General features: G+C 35.5%; 3 protein-coding genes and 1 pseudogene across 5 annotated transcripts; 2 read left to right on the top strand and 2 right to left on the bottom strand.

The window, feature by feature from the left end:
* The first annotated feature begins 132 nt into the window (after positions 1-132).
* Positions 133-688, top strand: LOC148203944 (uncharacterized). The gene is made up of 2 exons (XM_088107543.1): positions 133-309; positions 386-688. Exons 1-2 carry the CDS (start codon positions 133-135, stop codon positions 686-688), a joined length of 480 nt encoding a protein of 159 aa, XP_087963669.1.
* Positions 689-1,026: 338 nt separating this feature from the next.
* On the bottom strand, positions 1,027-2,370 carry LOC148203943 (uncharacterized). The gene is made up of 3 exons (XM_088108029.1): positions 2,147-2,370; positions 1,794-2,051; positions 1,027-1,699 (listed from the first exon to the last, which is right to left on the bottom strand). Exons 1-3 carry the CDS (start codon positions 2,254-2,256, stop codon positions 1,177-1,179), a joined length of 891 nt encoding a protein of 296 aa, XP_087964155.1. The 5' UTR covers positions 2,257-2,370; the 3' UTR covers positions 1,027-1,176.
* On the bottom strand, positions 2,340-4,427 carry LOC148203942 (uncharacterized; annotated as a pseudogene).
* A 1,000-nt stretch (positions 4,428-5,427) lies between these two features.
* LOC124819759 (S-adenosyl-L-methionine-dependent methyltransferases superfamily protein) lies at positions 5,428-14,979 on the top strand. 3 transcript variants are annotated; one of them, XR_015784289.1, is made up of 11 exons: positions 5,428-5,592; positions 5,672-5,747; positions 5,833-5,927; positions 8,630-8,701; positions 8,980-9,089; positions 9,867-9,989; positions 10,071-10,163; positions 12,164-12,232; positions 12,368-12,445; positions 12,557-12,654; positions 14,568-14,708. XR_015784289.1 is itself a non-coding variant. In XM_047291333.2 (11 exons), the coding sequence occupies exons 1-11, from the start codon at positions 5,512-5,514 to the stop codon at positions 14,697-14,699; spliced, it is 1,038 nt and encodes a 345-aa protein (XP_047147289.1). In that variant the 5' UTR covers positions 5,432-5,511; the 3' UTR covers positions 14,700-14,979. The 3 variants fall into 3 exon arrangements, 2 of the variants coding, with proteins under 2 accessions (XP_087962846.1, XP_047147289.1); XM_047291333.2 differs by having other exon boundaries at positions 5,432-5,592; positions 12,357-12,445; positions 14,568-14,979; XM_088106720.1 differs by lacking the exon at positions 12,164-12,232 and having other exon boundaries at positions 5,430-5,592; positions 12,357-12,445; positions 14,568-14,979.
* The last annotated feature ends 2,311 nt before the right edge of the window (positions 14,980-17,290 follow it).

Raw genomic sequence — 17,290 nt, 5'->3', positions numbered from 1 at the left:
AAACCCTAACATTTAAGGGCATCCCATGTCATCCAAAGTATATTCTCGTGTTGGAGAGGATCGTGTTTCGTCTTGGTGAACCAGAGCTGGTGTCTTACGTCTTGGGCAAGCACTGTTGAGGTGGTGGTAAGGATGTCTCGTTCATCTTCCTCTTGCAAATGTTTGGGTTCGGCCATGCAACGCAGTAGTGGCAGTGTTAGGAGCTTCGATGGAAACCCAAGATGCCTCTGTGGTCACAGTGCAGTGTTTCGTACTGCGAGAACCCCTAAGAACAAGGGGAAAAAATTCTGGGGTTGCCCTAACTTCAAGGTCAGTTTGATATAACAATAAATCTATGTCTATTTATTTGGGTTTTGACGAAGGAGTGTGTGTTGGTGTTGAACAGGGTGGGAGTGGAGAATTGGTTGGTTGCAACTTCTTCAAGTGGTGCATTGACGAAGGAAATGAAGGAAAATGGCTGAATGTAGAAGAAAGGACTGATAGTGAAAGAAATGAAGAAATGGGTGTGATGAGCATGGAAGACAGTGTGTTGCAAATGGAAGAAACATATTGTCCAAAGATCAGACTGGGTTGTATAGAGAAAAGTTTAGTTAAGTTAGATAAGTGGTTTAAATTGTTAATGGGGATGATATTTGTCATATTTGTTTTGAATGTAATTGTATTAGCAATGTTGGTGAAAGTTGGTTGATGCTGTGTCATCTGTGATCAGACTTGAAACTTAGCTTATATGTAATGTGTGTTTTATTAATGTTATCAGACTTGAAACTTGGCTTATATGTAATGTGTGTTTTATTAATGTGTGTCATTTAATTTCATTTAATTGTATTGTTACTTTATGTGGAATAATGATAAAGCAAAATCATGACTAAGTGGAGTAATGAGAAACATGATAAAGTAATGAGCAATAAAATTGATGATAACAAAAGCTGTTCAAAATGATAACAACATTGTCTTAGATGACTAAGGGCAGTAATCACTTTCTGATAACCACAAACATTGTCTTAGATGATAACAAAAGCTGTTCAAATGATAACAACATTGTCTTACATATCCAAAATACATCATAAGAATACATTTGCACAGACTGTGTTCAAAATGATAGAGCAAACATTTGCTACAAAATATAAATTTAGGATCAGTACACACTGTGTTCAGTACATTAGATCATTGATTACATCATTCATCAGATAAAGGCATAGTTGCTGGAGGTTGGGTGACTTGAGAAGATTGGGCTGTAGGAACCTCTACTGTTGGAGGTCTTTGTGGACAGCCTTTTCTGTTGTGTCCAAGTTCTTTGCAGATGGCACATGTTTTCCTCTGCCCACCCTTTCTTAATTCACTGTTATTCTTCTTCAACTCCCACTCCTCTAGTTTTCGTTTCTTCTTGGGCCTTCCTGGCATTGTCCTCTTCTTTGGTGGTAATATATCTGCATAGGGTGTAACATCCCAGACATGTTGTCCATTGATAGGGTTAATTATTGTGTTGTAAGTCTCTTCATAAGTAGACTTCCTAAACCAGTGGCCAATGTATTCTTCTGCATTTATATTCAAAAATTTCATTGCAGTGATGGCATGAGTACAAGGAATGCTAGTAATTGCCCATTTTCTACATGTGCAGTCCATGGTGTCAATATTCACAACAAATTGGTGACCAAATTCTGAAAGATGTTTCACTTCAAATAATTTTTCTCTTGACCACCTATATGTAATACACAATGCAAAACACAATTAGATGGATCACTATAAATGGAAAGAAAGTTAACATGAATGGAAACACACATCATAAAAGTTACCTTGGTAACCAATATCTAGTTAACCAGGACTCCTTCTGAAATCTGTTAAAAACCTTGGGGCAGATTGAACCTTGATATGATGTGATCTTTGTCCTGTTGGCAGCCCATCTCTTCATTATGTAAACCCTTATGTCTTCTAACATGCTAATAATAGGCTTAGACCTACTATCAACTAGCACACTATTAAAGCCCTCACACATGTTGTTGACAAGAGTGTCACATTGTGATCTAGAGCTGAATCTAGATCTTGACCAAAACCTGGGATAAGTCAATATAACTAGTCAAGTATGTGTCATGGCAAGCAAATATTGAAATATTTATAAGAGTTAATAATTAGAAGACTTAATGCATACCTAGGTGGGATGGCAAGCAGATATTTAAATGCGTCTAAATTTATGTCTCTAATATTCCTCATTTCAGTCTCCCATTGTTGTGGGTGTGTTGCTGTTGCTGCCCGCCACATCAGACGTTTAAGGTTTTTTCCAGGAAATTTTTTTCTGAAGTTTGAATATAAATGCCTAACACAAAATCTTTGTTCTACACCAGGTAGAAGATCCTGGATTGCTGGCAACAGACCCTGACATATTCAACATATTGTAATTAACATTTCTTTAATGAAGATATTCAGTTATATGTAAAACATATTGAACATTCACTGACCTTTTGTTGGTCTGAAATAAATGTGCATCCTGCACACACAGCTGCCCCACCAAGGTCCTCAATAAGGTGCTCCAAGAACCAAGTCCAGGAGTCTTTGTTTTCTACCTCAACAGTAGCATATGCTATGGGCATCATTTGGTCGTTTCCATCTCTTCCCACTGCTGTTAGTAACTCCCCTCCATACTTGCTTTTCAGAAGCATCCATCCAAGCCAATAATAGGTCTACAACAAATGAAGCTATCCTTGCATGCCTTCAAGCATGCATAAAATCTTTGGAATATGACCTCACCATTACTGTTATCAACTTTAATTTGTACTGTTGTTCCTGGATTTGTTTTCAGCAGCTCATGACCATAATCGTGAAGTCTTCTATATTGATCTTTGAATGATCCTTCAACCTTATCTCTTGCAATTGCTCTTGCCCTAAACGCCATATTTCTTGAAATTCCTACATTCCATTTCCTAGTAACTTTGTCCCTAATGTCCATGACCTTCATTGTAGGATTTTCTCTTACAGTTTTCTCCATCCTTTGACTCAACCACTTTGAAGTCATCAACTTAACATTGAAATCTCTACTACAGTTGTGGTTATCAAACACTTTTCTCAGTTGCCATGCACTGACATCAGTCCTAAAGGAACAATACGCATACCATTTACAATTTCCACTTCCACCCAAGCACTTGACAGAAATCCTTTTCTTGTCATTCTTAATAAATTTTAAACTTCTCCCATTACTTAGTGCATAAGTCCTTATGGCATCTGTGAATTCATTTTTCTCAGCAAAATAGGTTCCTACTTCCCATTTATAATCCACCAAAGTTTTAGGCATACTAAAAGTGGGAAACCTTATCTTAGTCCTCACATCATTGTCCTCACTATCTGATCCACTAAACAACTCCTCTGATAACCACTCATCGTCAGACAACCCACACATATCATGAATAAATTCATTATTTGTTGACCGTTCAGACTCAAGTAAGGCACTGGAAGCTTGTTCTCCCACATTTCCTTTAGAAGTCCTAATGTCACAATGCACGCTGACATCAATTAGACTTCCTTCACTTCTATCTACATCTTCGTCCTCAGACTCTGCCCGATGTGCATCACCCTCACTGTCTTCTACATCATCATCCTCTTCATAATCCTCTAGCTCAAAATCATCTACATCATGTACCTCAGCTTCCTCTACATGATGGATCTCAACATCCTCACCATCACCCTCATAGGCATCACTATGATCCTCACCTTCACCCTCATACCCATCACCTTCACCCTCATGGGCATCACTATGATCCTCACCATCACCCTCACCCTCACCCATTTTTGTACCACCATGACTATGATCCTCACCATCACCCTCAACCATTTTTTTACCAACATCACTATGATCCTCACCATCACCCTCATGCCCATCACCTTCACCCTCATGGGCCTCATCCTCACCCTCAACCATTTTTCTTCCTACTGCAGTATGATCCAGACCATCACCATCCTGGGCATCCCCCTCACCCTCCACCATTTCTGTTCCAAGTTGACCATCACGAACAACCTCAACCTCAACCTCCTCCACTTGTCTTGCAACATCACCTTCATCATCAACTTGACCACCAACCCAATCAATCATTTCTATTATTTCTGGTTCCATCATATTATGAACCACATACAGATGAACTTCATCATTTAACCTAGCAATGTTCAACATGTGCATGGCACCCCTATCATCAATTAATAATTCTAACCTATCTGGGTGCACAGACTGACCTCCTAAACCGTACCATAACTCTTTGATGTCCATATGACCTAATTCTTTGACTGACGCTACTATGCCAAAATAGCTAAACAAGTCTGGATCACAAGACCATTCTGCTCTCTCTCCTTGAAAGCTTAAGTTCCCATTATCATCACTCACAAAATTTCCAGAATGGTGGACCACCACCTTAATACGTTCCTCATCCATATCAACAACTTCCTTTTATAACCTGTACATTATGGGGGTTAACAACTGTTTCGAATATTACAGTGCTACAACTACGGAAACACTCACTCACTAACTAAACACTCACACCGACAAAGACAGGGGGACAGGGAACAAAGTAACATCCCCACTAACGAAACACTCATAGACAGGGGACCACTACAACTGATAAACAATTCAAGAAACAAAACTCGGGACCACAATGTGTAAACTACAATGTAACAATTGAACATGCAAATGGGGACCACAAAGCATTATAAAAATTCATACAGACCAAGACAAAAACCCAATTGCCGAAGACCACAAATCACACTTATGCACTGAAACAGAAAACCAAAGACGAAACCAAGTATCTTACCTTAGTCGCGTCAACTATTAGCTGGCCTCTTCGTCTTGTTCAAGATTCGAGTTCTTGTTCGTCCTCCGCTTCGTCTCGCAACAACGAAATTAAATCCCCAATTCCAATTTTCAAATCCCTAATTCTGATATACCTAATATGAATAAAGGGTACTTATGCCACATCAGCACTATTTTTTTAAACAAAACAGTCCACGTAAGAAACCCTAAACACATCACCACGTTCTCTGTGCACCAGCTCACACCAATTTAACGCCGTCTCACACCACTTAACGGTTATGGTACAATGTGCTCACTTTTACAAAAAATATGACCCAATTGAGACAGAAAAAAACTTGAGGACCCAAATGAGATTTTCATACAAACTTGAGGACCAAGGGAGGGTTTAAACCTAAAAAATATAATGTGATAGGAAAATGTTGGAGTTATGTTATACAAAATTATTTCTAAGGTAAACTTCAACAATATTATGAATTTATCAAGTTATAAAAAACTTAATTATTAAATTGTAATAAGTTTAATCACTTACTATTCATTTCCTCAACATTTTACTGGTTAAATGATAATTTTATAGGCATGAATAGTTTCAAAAATTAACTGTGTAAGAAGCTGTTAATGGGAGTTTTAAATTTATAGGCTACACTTACAGTGAATAAAATTGAGGGTTGATGAACTTCTGAAACATCACGCAGAGGAAGAGGAAGAGGAAGAGGGTTCTTTGAGGAATGAGTCAGTCAACACACCAGCGGTTGTATGATTTTGCAAAAACGGCTCTCATAAACATATTCGCTCACCCTTACGCCACGGTTTGTCAAGCTCTTTCATCCCATCCAATTGATTCTTCTCTTCCTTCTCCATTCTTATTCTCACTCTCATTCATTCAAGGTGTGCGATTTGTATTGTGCTGATTCCGGTTCTGATAAATGGGTCGACGCGCAAATTGGCCACTACATTGGAATTGGTAACCCTTCCCTTTCTTCCTCTCCATGTCTCCTTCGAATTTGAATTCGAATTCATTCTTCTTTTTGTTCTTGTTGTTGCTGCAGACGCGTCTTCGTCTGGGATAGAGCAAATGCGAGAAGCTTGGGAGAGTCACAGGAAATCTTACACTGCCCAGTTCTTCCAGGTCGACCCTTCCGTGGTAACCTTTCTTCTCTACGTTCAATTCTTTCTTCTGCCTTTAACTATGTTTTGAAATAAGCTTGTATAGGGGTCAGGACTCACTGTGAAGTAGTCAGTACAGTAGCTATATAAATATTATTTAGCTGTTGTAAAATCATTCATACTGTAAACATACAAACATACCTGTAATCTCTACCACTTCTATCTCAGTTTCGGAATCCCTTCATTCTGGGGTTTCCCATGTCCTTGCTCTTCGACTTTCTTTCTATCTCTCCATCGCCCTAGAATATGTTTTCTGGTAACACTTGGTATCAACCTGGTGTATCCAGTATACTTGGTTGCGCTGCTCTCTCTATGGTCTCAACCAATCTCCATGTGCTTGGTTCGGAAAGTTCAACAACATTGTTCAATCCTTTGGGCTGAAACGAAGCATACCACTCTATTTTCTACTGTCCTACCTCTCTTGGAAAATGTGTGTTCTTAATAGTGTATGTTGACGATATAGTTATCACATATGATGCCAAAATCTTAGTTAAAGGAGCATCAATGCAATCATTTTCAGACCAAGGATCTTGGAAATCTCAAATATTTTTTGGGCATAGAAGGAGCTCAATCAAAGGAAAGAGTGGTAATTTCACGAAGGAAATATGCTCTTGACATCCTAAAAAAACGAGTATGATTGATTATAAACTAGTAGATTGTTTCATGGATCCTAATCTACAATTAATGGCAGAACAAGGAGAAACTTAAGATAATATATGTAACACTTTCTCTAATTCAAAAAGATACAGAAGACTAGTTGGAAAACTTATTTATCTCACTATTACTAGACTAGACTTGTCTTATTTAGTTGGTGTTGTGAGTCAATTTATGCAAAAACCATGTATTGATCACTAGAATGTTGTCATTTGTATTCTAAGATATCTCAAAATGGCTCCAGGACAAGGGTTACTTTATGAAGATAAAGGGAATACTCAAATTATTGGATATTGTGACGTTGATTGGACTGATTCTTCTGTGGATAGATGCTCTACTATAGGATATTGTGTTTTGCTTGGAGGAAATATTATTTCTTGGAAAAGTAAAAAGCAAAATGTTTTCGTTCGATTATCTGTTGAAGTTGAGTATAGAGCAATGACTTCACTAGCCTATGAACTTATATAGGTAAAACAGTTCTACAAGAATTAGACTTGTAACATTTAGTCAATAAAGATGTATTGTGATAATCAATCTGCTCTCCACATTGCTTCCAATCCAGTATTCCATGAGAGAACTAAACACATTAAAATAGATTGTCATTTTATCCAAAAGAAAATTGTTGTCCAAAGAAATCTGCACAAAGTTTGTTGGATCAAATGATCAACTTGCTGATGTATTAACAAAATCATTAAGAGGTCCTCGAATTAAATTTACTTACTCCAAGCTTGGTACATACGATTTGTATGCTCCAGTTTGAAGGGGAGTTTTAGAATAAATGATCTTTAATAGGGTTTATTATTAGGTGCTACGTACTTTGTGCTGATCCTAGTTCCTAGAAATGTCTTCTAGAATTCTCTTATGTTTATTGTAACTGAAGATATTATAAGTATGAAACTCTTGATAGGACTTTACATACTCTCTTAGATGCACTTCAAATCTCTATTCTTGTTTTATGTCAATGGAACCTTTGAATTTGATAATGCCAGATGGTTTAAACTCAAGATTTCTTCACTAGTCAAGAACTCCAGTTGGATTGTTCTACAGACAACCTTCACATATCTGCTACTTCCTTTAGGTTGTTGTGATTTGGATGGTTGATAATGTCAGGCAACATTACTTGGAACTTTGATAAACTAACTATGGAGTTCAAAGGTTAGGGGCGGAGACATGTGTTGAGAGTAGCAACATTGCCTAATTTGAAAACTGTAAGTAACAGAAGTTATACAAGGCTTTGAGAAACAATATCAAGGATGTTAAGAAAACTGTTGAGAAACAACAGTTATGACAATATCACTCCCTTGAAAACATTGTTGACCTCAAGGATGGAATGAAGGGTATTTTTGTTATAAAATAAGGTTGTATAGGGGTCATGACTGACTGTTAAGCAGACAGTACACTAGCTATAAACCTTAGTTAGCTATTGTAAAATGATTCATACTGTATACAGACAAAACATACCTGTATTCTCTATCTCAGTTTCGGAATCCATTCATTTTGTGGTTTCCTGTGTTCTTGTTCTTTGGCTTTCTCTCTATTGCCCTAGAATATGTTTTCTCATAACATCTTATCACAGTGTGAGAGCAAATTTTCATAGGGTTTGTTTGGGAGGAGTCTGCTGCTGCCTTTAATTCCTTATTCACAGCGCTTTAAAATAAATCAAGCCACTTAACTTGTTATTGACACTCTGATATAAAGTCTAAAAGGGCATACAATACGATAGTCAGAATGTGATTATAAGAATAGTTTGAGACTCTTGGCTCGTAGGTTTTTTGAACTACACTTGATTTTTCCAATTTTTACTGTGAATGTTGTGTTTTCGTGGTGAGTATATATGATGAGTTTAAGGTGTATGATTCATATATTTTAATTCCTTTTTTGTCACTTTTGGCCAGTGAAGCTCACACTGTGTGGTAAGTTGTTGAAATTTGAAACTCCTAGTGCCTCAGATTACCTTGAATTGAAGTAAAAGGAATCGTATTATATATTATTAGTATTAATTATATGTTTTCTTGTTTTTGACAGGAGAATATAGAAACACATTTGGAGGAGAAAATCAATGTGGCTGATGTTGTCTGCTGTTTGCAGCATTTGCAGGTCTGACCTTAATTTTGTGAAGGTGTTTTGAATCATTGTATGTGCAGGTCTGAGTAAGGTTGCTATTCAGCTTGTTTGCAGGGTGTCTTATTATCTAACGTTGCTTTGTTTTTGTATGATAAAATCCTATTCAAGAATATGATAAGCAAGCCCAGTTAGAGTCGGAGTCCTTTTGAAATATAACACTGTAGTGATTATCTATCACTTTAAATTTTGGTTTTAGTTAATCCTTTTAGATTTTCCTGTTAGTCCTCTTCTGATAAACATCTCTAATGCAGTTGTGTTTTGAGACTGAAGAGAAAGCACGGAAACTACTGCATAATGTGTCATCTCTGCTGAAACCCGGGGGTTATTTTCTTGGTATTACTCCTGACTCATCTACCATATGGTATGGGAGTTGTCGGAGCCTATTATTCTTGGGTTTAGTTGCATTGTCGCTTATTTTTCCTTTTTCCTTTTCTTGACTATTATTTTTATTTGGTTTATTGGTGATGGAACTTCATTTGATTTATAGTGTCCAAATTACTTTTTGTTCATTTGGTTAAGAGTTTCCCCTAATCTGTGCGCACCTAGATGTTACTGCAAGCAAAAATATAACTGTTATTCTGGAAACAGTGCTATGGGATGCTCAAAGGTGTACATGAACATTGCCCCTTTTTCAGTTTCATCTCTTAAACTGTTCCTCTAAACTGGATAATACGTCTTGACATTGTGATTCTTTCCTATGTGTGAGATTTCTGAAATATGTCTTTTAGCTATGCTTTTTATTTCTTACAGCCAAGTCTTTAGTTCTCAATCTTCTTTCACTCATTTATTTATTAACGTTTAGGTGTAATTTCAAGCCAAATGCATTTATATTTATAATGGGATCCCTTTCTGTCCGGCAGAGGGAGAAAAAGGTAGAAGAATGGTCTAGTGCTTTCAGATGAAGTTTAAAATAGTCTATAATCACAAATGGTCTTATTTTGGTTAGACAATTTTGTTCATTCTCCTACATGCGTTTTATCTATTTTCTATGTATGAATTGCGTTTTTTCCTCCGTTTTATACTTTTGAACTTGGATTCTATTGGTGTTTGTCTTCATTGTTTTTCTGGTAATTCATATTGTCCGCATGAGATCTTTATGCACTAATAGAATAGATAAAATAACATTGTAGTAGTGTAGGGCTAAATACCAGAGGAATGTTGAAGCCTATCACAACAAAAGCAGCAGCATGAAGCCAAACATTGTTCCCAACTGCATCCGGACCGAGAATTACATGATTACTTTTGAAGTTGAAGAAGAAAAGTACATATTTCAATCAATCAACTGCATATTGTTTATTCTTTTCTTAGGTTATTTTAGTTAAAATCTACTTAACATTTTCAGGTTTCCGTTATTTGGAAAGAAGTACCAGCTAAAATTTGCTAATGATATCTCTGCTGAAACTAATTGCTTGGTTCATTTTCCAAGTTTCATCAGGTTATCCTCTAGTATCTCAAATCAAGATGGATGACTCATTACTGTGAATTGTTGTGTTGTTTGGTGCCAATGATCTTATATGATATTACCTAGCAAAATTGATTTTAAAAGTAAAAGTTGGGTTGCCAATTTTTAAATAGATTTCTGTTTAAACTTTAACTTTCAGTCATAAAGAAATTCCAAACGCACCAAAATTGACTCTATTCCACGTGGAATGTAAAACTAAATCCATGAAAGGATGAAAATTGTTGAATATAGTGAAAAACTATATTTAGATTAATCTCCCTTGTGTAAAATACACACATAGGGTTCTCTATTTATAATAGAAGAAATATGGGCTAAGCCCAAAATACAAATGAGAAATAATAACAAACTAACTAAAAGATAAAACATATAATATATCTAACACTCCCCCTCAAGCTGAACCATACAAATTGTATGAACTAAGCTTGGAATAGAACTCAGTGTTGAACTAGATGATTTGTCTTCAAGAGTGTGAGGTAAACATAGATGGACTAACAGCAGCTTGTGAAACTTCAACTTCAAAAGTGGATGAAAGAGAGCGGTGGACAATGACAAACTGCAACGACTGATTCCCAATCATTGATGGATGAGTGACGGGATCAACAGTAGTAGCTGAAAGCTAAGAGCTACAAAACTGCAGGGACTACACTAAATCCTCATCAATGATGGATGGGTGACGGGATCAACAGTAGTAGCTGAAATCTACAAAACTGCAGGGACTACACCTATATTTATGTGACTTGCAGTGTCTTGGAAACGTACTCCCCCTTAGTGTGAAGGTGGAAATGTGAAAGATCACAGTTGCTGAACCACTAAAACAAAACAAAATATTAAGCTACAATGCTGAAACAAAGACATCAAGATATGTTGGAGGTCCAAACTCTAGCATCGAACACAGTGCTAACTCTAGCACCAAACAGCAGCAAACAGTGCTAACTCTAGCACTGAACAGCGGCAAACAGGGCCAAACATCGGGCTAACTCTAGCACCGAAAAGTGGCAAACAGTGCCGAACAGCGGCAAACTAAACGGCGCCGGACAGCGGAACCGGCACCTGGACAGCGATCAATAGTGGCTGGACAGTGCTCAAACGGCGCAGACAGCGGGAAACGGCGCCTGGACAGCGGGAAACGGCGCGTGGACAGCAGCAAACGGCGCGGGGACAGCGGCGATGGTCTGGTTGGCGAGACCGACTCCGATCATCAAGTTGGGCAGCCATGGAGAGGGAGAAACCCTAAAAATTCAAAGTACTCTGATTGATGCAACGACCACAGATCCAGAAAGAGGGCGAAGAGGCGATCACGGCAGTGCTGATCGGCGGCGGAAAGCTCCGGCGACGCGCCGGCACGCGCGCCGGCAGCGGCGGCAGCGGTGACTCTTGCGGCGGCGCGTGAAGGCGCGTGAAAGGTCCGTTCGCCGCGATCTTCATACCACGGTGGTCGCCCGGTCGAGACGATTCCGATGGTGTGGTCGCCGGTCGATTCTGGAACTCCGGCGGCGGCGGCGGTGGCCGGAGGCGGCGACGGACTGGCCGGAAAGAAGCGGCGGCGACGGTGGAGAGATCTGACTGCACGGTGCTGACTGTGGCACAGATTTAAGAGAAAAAGAAAGAGAGAAGGGTTGCCCACTGAAATTTTAGGGGCTGCCGGCGGCCATGGCGGCCAGCCGCCGGCAGACAGCAGAGACACCAGAAGAAGATCAGAGAACCTGCTCTGATACCATGTTGAATATAGTGAAAAACTATATTTAGATTAATCTCCCTTGTGTAAAATACACACATAGGGTTCTCTATTTATAATAGAAGAAATATGGGCTAAGCCCAAAATACAAATGAGAAATAATAACAAACTAACTAAAAGATAAAACATATAATATATCTAACAAAAATATCTGTAACTTGTGCTTGTTTGGTTCATACCTCATATCTACAATTATGTTTTTTGAATAAATCTGATGTTTTGCTTCATAAAACCTTAGGTTGGCCAGGGAAGCTGGCCTTGAGTATGTGGAGATTCAAAATCTAACCGAATTTTATGACGACAACAGGTTAGTTTCATATTCTCTGGTGGGGACTGATGAAAAATCCTCCCAAATCCTTCAAATATGTTATTAGTATTTTTGGATTTTTCAAGAATATTTATTGAATGCTGTTCTGTGATTGTTGCTTAAGAGCACAATTAGCTGGCCTGTTAACACACTATGTTCCAAACCTCTTGGATCCGAGGGGAAGACTTCTACCACGGTCATACGATGCGCTAGGTGATGCATTAATATGTTTTAGTTATTTTTATTGCTTATAACTTGCTTGGTGTCACTTTCACCTCTTATTTATGCAGATTCTCAGATACTGTATTTTTCATTCCAATGCAGGTCTCTATACCACTTTTATATTTCTAAAGCCTGACCCAGAAATTGCACCCCCAGTTGCGACTCCATTATTGCAAGATGCAAGTTATAATCACGATGAGGTAACTGATAGATATTGTAGACTATTTTACCTTGATTTACCACTTTTACTTTGATCAATATTTATTTTATTCCCAAGAATGTGCCGGGTGCCCTTTTTTCTTCTTCTCTTTATTCTATCACGCAAGTACCATATAATTTTCCCTTTTAACAATCTCTTAAAAGATGGTGTTGTTCACCATGCAGACAGCAGACAGGTTTTATTTATAATTTTTTTTAGGAAGATGGCCACTGCAAATTAAGCATTGACTCATTACTGGCATTGTGAAAGCCAACATGCTCTGCAAATATAATTTTCATAAATTAAGCCATGCTTACTTTTTACTATACTTGTAGGAAACATCAATTTAAAATAAATGAAAAATAATAAGATTTTAATGAGTTTAATTGACGTGCACTATTAATGTCTGTCTACATTGCCAACTAATTTAAAATCACCACTCATATTTTTTAAAATAGCTGCTATTATAAAGGTCAATAAACTCATTCTACTTATCAGTGATAGTATAATTTTTTCTACACCCTGAATCCATATTTAGTTTTCAATTTTAATATGAATTAAAAATTTTAGTTACATATTTGGTCTTCTCTGTTGTGATCATTGTGTGAATTTACATTTTTTATAACTTTTGTTTGAATTTGATCTCTCAATTTTTTCGATTGGTATAATTGAAGGTTTCTGTTAGTTTCTCTGTTCTTAAACCCCTCAAACCTCTACTTTTCTATTAAAACATCTTAGGATTTATAACAGATTGGCCATAAATGATGCTTTGGAAGGTTGTTCAAAATTTTATAAATACATATAATTTTGTTGAATGTGAAATGTATACATTTTCTGAGATTTTCTGAATTTGAATGAAAGATGGTGTTTTCATTAAAATGGTGTATTCAATTTATGGAGATTTAAAATTTGAGAATTTTAAGAAAAAGAAAAGTAAAAAAAATTATCATAGCAATCAAAAAATTAGGAAACTAAATATGAGAATAAACTATTGAGAGACTAAAGGTTTACGAGTCAATCATAAAAGTTATAATAAAAATTATCTATGGTAATAATAGTTAAGAAGTTTATTTAAGTCTAATGAAATCCTGAAAAATCGGTTTGCACATGTACTGTAAATTAGTTTTATTTTTAGTCTATATATATATCTAATACACCTCAACATTTCTATGTGTGATTTGATAGCAAGAGACATAATAGATCAATTCTATAAATTTTATTAGGATAGATTCTAAATGAGTATGACTTTGATACTATATTAGTAAACTTTAAAATTAATTATAAATTGAATCATTTGTAAGATGAGATTTCTCGTGTGTGTGTATATATATATATACTATAAAGTGAATACTTTTTGTTTAGATGGGATCTCCACCAATAATATTAATTTCAGTCATTATAGTGGTGGATGATGCACTTTTGTATAGTTTGTGAAGGATTAATCGATAGAGGATGTAAAAGGAGCAACAAACCAAAACTGCTAGTTTTTTTAAAACAAAATCAAAATTTTATCATGTTAGGAAAGTTCTCTTGAAAGTGGTGCATTTGGAACTTCTAGACAAAAAGGTCATTGTTGGTATGATCAAAGAGGTGATCTTATGCTACCTAACTTTCTCATGTAGAGTCAGAAATGACTTTCTTCAAGCGAACGGGTTTGTACTTTCCAAGCATTCAAATCCTAAATTGCTTCTCATTTCCATGGTCCAGCATTGTATATTATATAGCACTAATTACGTGCAAAAACTTCTTACTCTTGGATTTTGCTTTTACAAAATATTATATTCAAACGTTTTGCTTTACCAAAATGTACAACATTATTTTGCATCCATATTATTGTTACTTTTGTTTTCTTGTGAGATGCATTTACATTCCTTAATCATGTATTCACGTTTCATGCTATTATTCTTCAAGCAGGGAACCAGTAGTCGAGATGATGAAATAATAAATGGTCATGTAGAACCCGCTATTGGGCTGGGCAAGATAAGCGAACAGAAAGGAATATTGGGCCCAGGTCCAGCAGATTTACGTTTTCCAGAAGCACTTTGAATGTTCTCTGGAAGCTAAAGTTTTAGGTAATTTTGCTTTTTCTGATGCAACCAATATTTTATTTTATTAGCAAAAAGAAGGAAGTTAGGTGTTCTCTTCCTTTTTAAAATGGTAAAGGTTGTTAGGGTAGGTGTTTTTTTAACTTCTTTTGTAGTCAGTGTGAAAGGATTAGTTCACTTTGCCATGTATTTTCACTCTCCACTTAGTCTTTCTTCCCAAAACAGTAGAATTAAAAAATGTAATGATGAACAAGTTTTAATGAATTGCACTTTCTTCGAAATTGGGATAACATGAAGTCAATGTTACTGGTCCTGTCTTATTTCCCCTGTCCCCAATAAGAAATGCACACTTTATGCTTTTCGTGTTCGTTGTCTCCAACGGTGTGAAATGATAGTTTAGGTACATTTCTATTCTACTTATAACTTAAGATTGTGTTAGGAGTAATGCATAAGTGTTGTTTTCTGCTCAAATAATGAAAATAATTATTCTTAATAGTTCTAAAATCGTCTAAATTAAGAGTGCTAAATCAACTAATACAAACATGCATTCATAGATCCTTACAGATTTAAATTAGTTCGGTACGCAATGATGAAGAAAAGAAAATTGAAATCTTATTGCATTTGAATCCACTCACCTTGTTTTCTCAAATGCTTCAACTACACGTGCTTGATAAAGATGTAAAGCGATGCCGTTAATTTATCAACAATAAAACTATTATTGGATTTTTATAATTTTTATTTTTATTTCAATTTTTATAGTCAAAGGAGACTAAAGTGATTTCTCTAAAGATTATCTTAAACTTTTTTGTAATAGTACGTAGTTATGGACTTTTTTAAGATGAGATACAATTTTTTTGTTATTGTCATATTTACATTAATTTCACGTAAGTCTTTTCATCCCCACATGCATAACTTTCATTATTATTTCAATTTTAGTATAAATATTATATCTTTTATATATTACACTTAATATAATTTCCATGCCGTCGTTGTGCGTGTTTTGTTTATTAACATTTAAAATAATTCACTGTTTAACAAATTAAACTAAATTATTTTGATTGGTAATTTCTGTTCAAATTCTTATCAAGTGACTACTCCGGAGATAATAAGTTTCCACAAATTTATTTGCCTTGTACTTGCATAACAAAATATTGAGAATTTACTTTTTTTATAAATGTAAAATGTCCAATGTCATTAATGTCTTATCTGTGAGAAAAACTCTCTAACATATTATTGCATATTTCTGAATTTTAGTGTTAACCTTTATCAACTTTTCTTGAGGATATTAAAAAATGTCTTAAAATTCCACAATTAAATTATGCAAAGTTTTACTTTATTATTTTTGTATAACTTAGTAAATTAAATGGTTATTAATCTGATATTAAAACAAAGGGAAATTGGAAGAGAAAGTGTGTTAAATAGTCAGCAATTTAGTCAAACCTAATCAAACATTGTCATCATACAGCTGTAGGATAATCATTACAAACAGCCATTAAAATTAAAGCTGAAAATGTATAATATTGTCTTATTGTCTTATTCCATAAGCGATTAATGAGTGAAACAACCTCAACTTCGTTACATATATAATTTTGACTACGTGAAAAAATTACTTAGTCTTTCTACAGGCACTAAACTTATACAAATTATCCAAATTAATTACCTCTTTACCATTACTTATCAAGTTTACATTTAAATCAACCCAATTAATTAAAGTATGATAAATGAGTTACAAAAATGCAAATTATTTTCAACTATGCGTTCTGATTTTTTTTTTCATTATTTTATTTTTGTTCGTGTTTTTCATTTCTTTAAAAACTTGAAAAAACTTTTTGAAAAAAAAAAGTTATCGGAGTTGATTAGTCAAAGGCTCGAAAAGAGTTCACCAAAAGAAAAAGATGCAAAGATGATCACTACTACGTACCAAACATTCTTTTCATTCTCACCAAACTAAACGCGGGTCGTAGCAATTCGGGTCGAGAAAAAGATTCCGGATCCTAAACGCAGTCGTTTACTCTGCTTTACAACATCGGATCCGGGTTTATAAAAGATGGGGTATTTTGGTAAAAGCGCAGAATCCCGCGTAGCTTCCATTAATGATTATGACGGGACTCTCTCCTCGTAGTTGCGGAGCCCAATTCAATTTTTTTTCAATTTTTTCTCTCATATGCATTGTTACACTCTCTTTAATGTCCCATTAAATTGAAAAATAATAAATCATCTAAATAGTTTATTAGTTATATTAAAAATTGAAAAGAAAGTAGCATTATTTTATATATATAATGATGAATTATTTGTCTAATTCTTTGAAAAGTGTGTCCAAAGCAAGAAATGCAAATTGACTCATCAATGATTTGTTTGTTGCTGTAGCAAAGAAAATTTTCTGGGTGAACTCTTGGATTTTTCTTTCAGAATAGTTCAAACATCTATTTCATTTTTAAGGGATTAATTATTATTCTGTTTTTTTTTTCAAACAAATGGCATTTTCATAATCTCAATATACATTTTTTTTTTCAAAGCTACACTTTCTACTGCTAAAATTTATTTATGGATTATTAAATTGACGTCGGAACTGAATAAAAATTATCTTTTGAT

Source organism: Vigna umbellata, chromosome 2 (genome assembly GCF_029865625.1).
Source record: "Vigna umbellata cultivar VRB3 chromosome 2, Vumbellata_1.0, whole genome shotgun sequence".
Lineage (NCBI taxonomy): Eukaryota > Viridiplantae > Streptophyta > Magnoliopsida > Fabales > Fabaceae > Vigna > Vigna umbellata.
The sequence above is the reverse complement of the archived record's forward strand: the minus strand, read 5'-3'. Positions and strand labels throughout refer to the sequence as shown.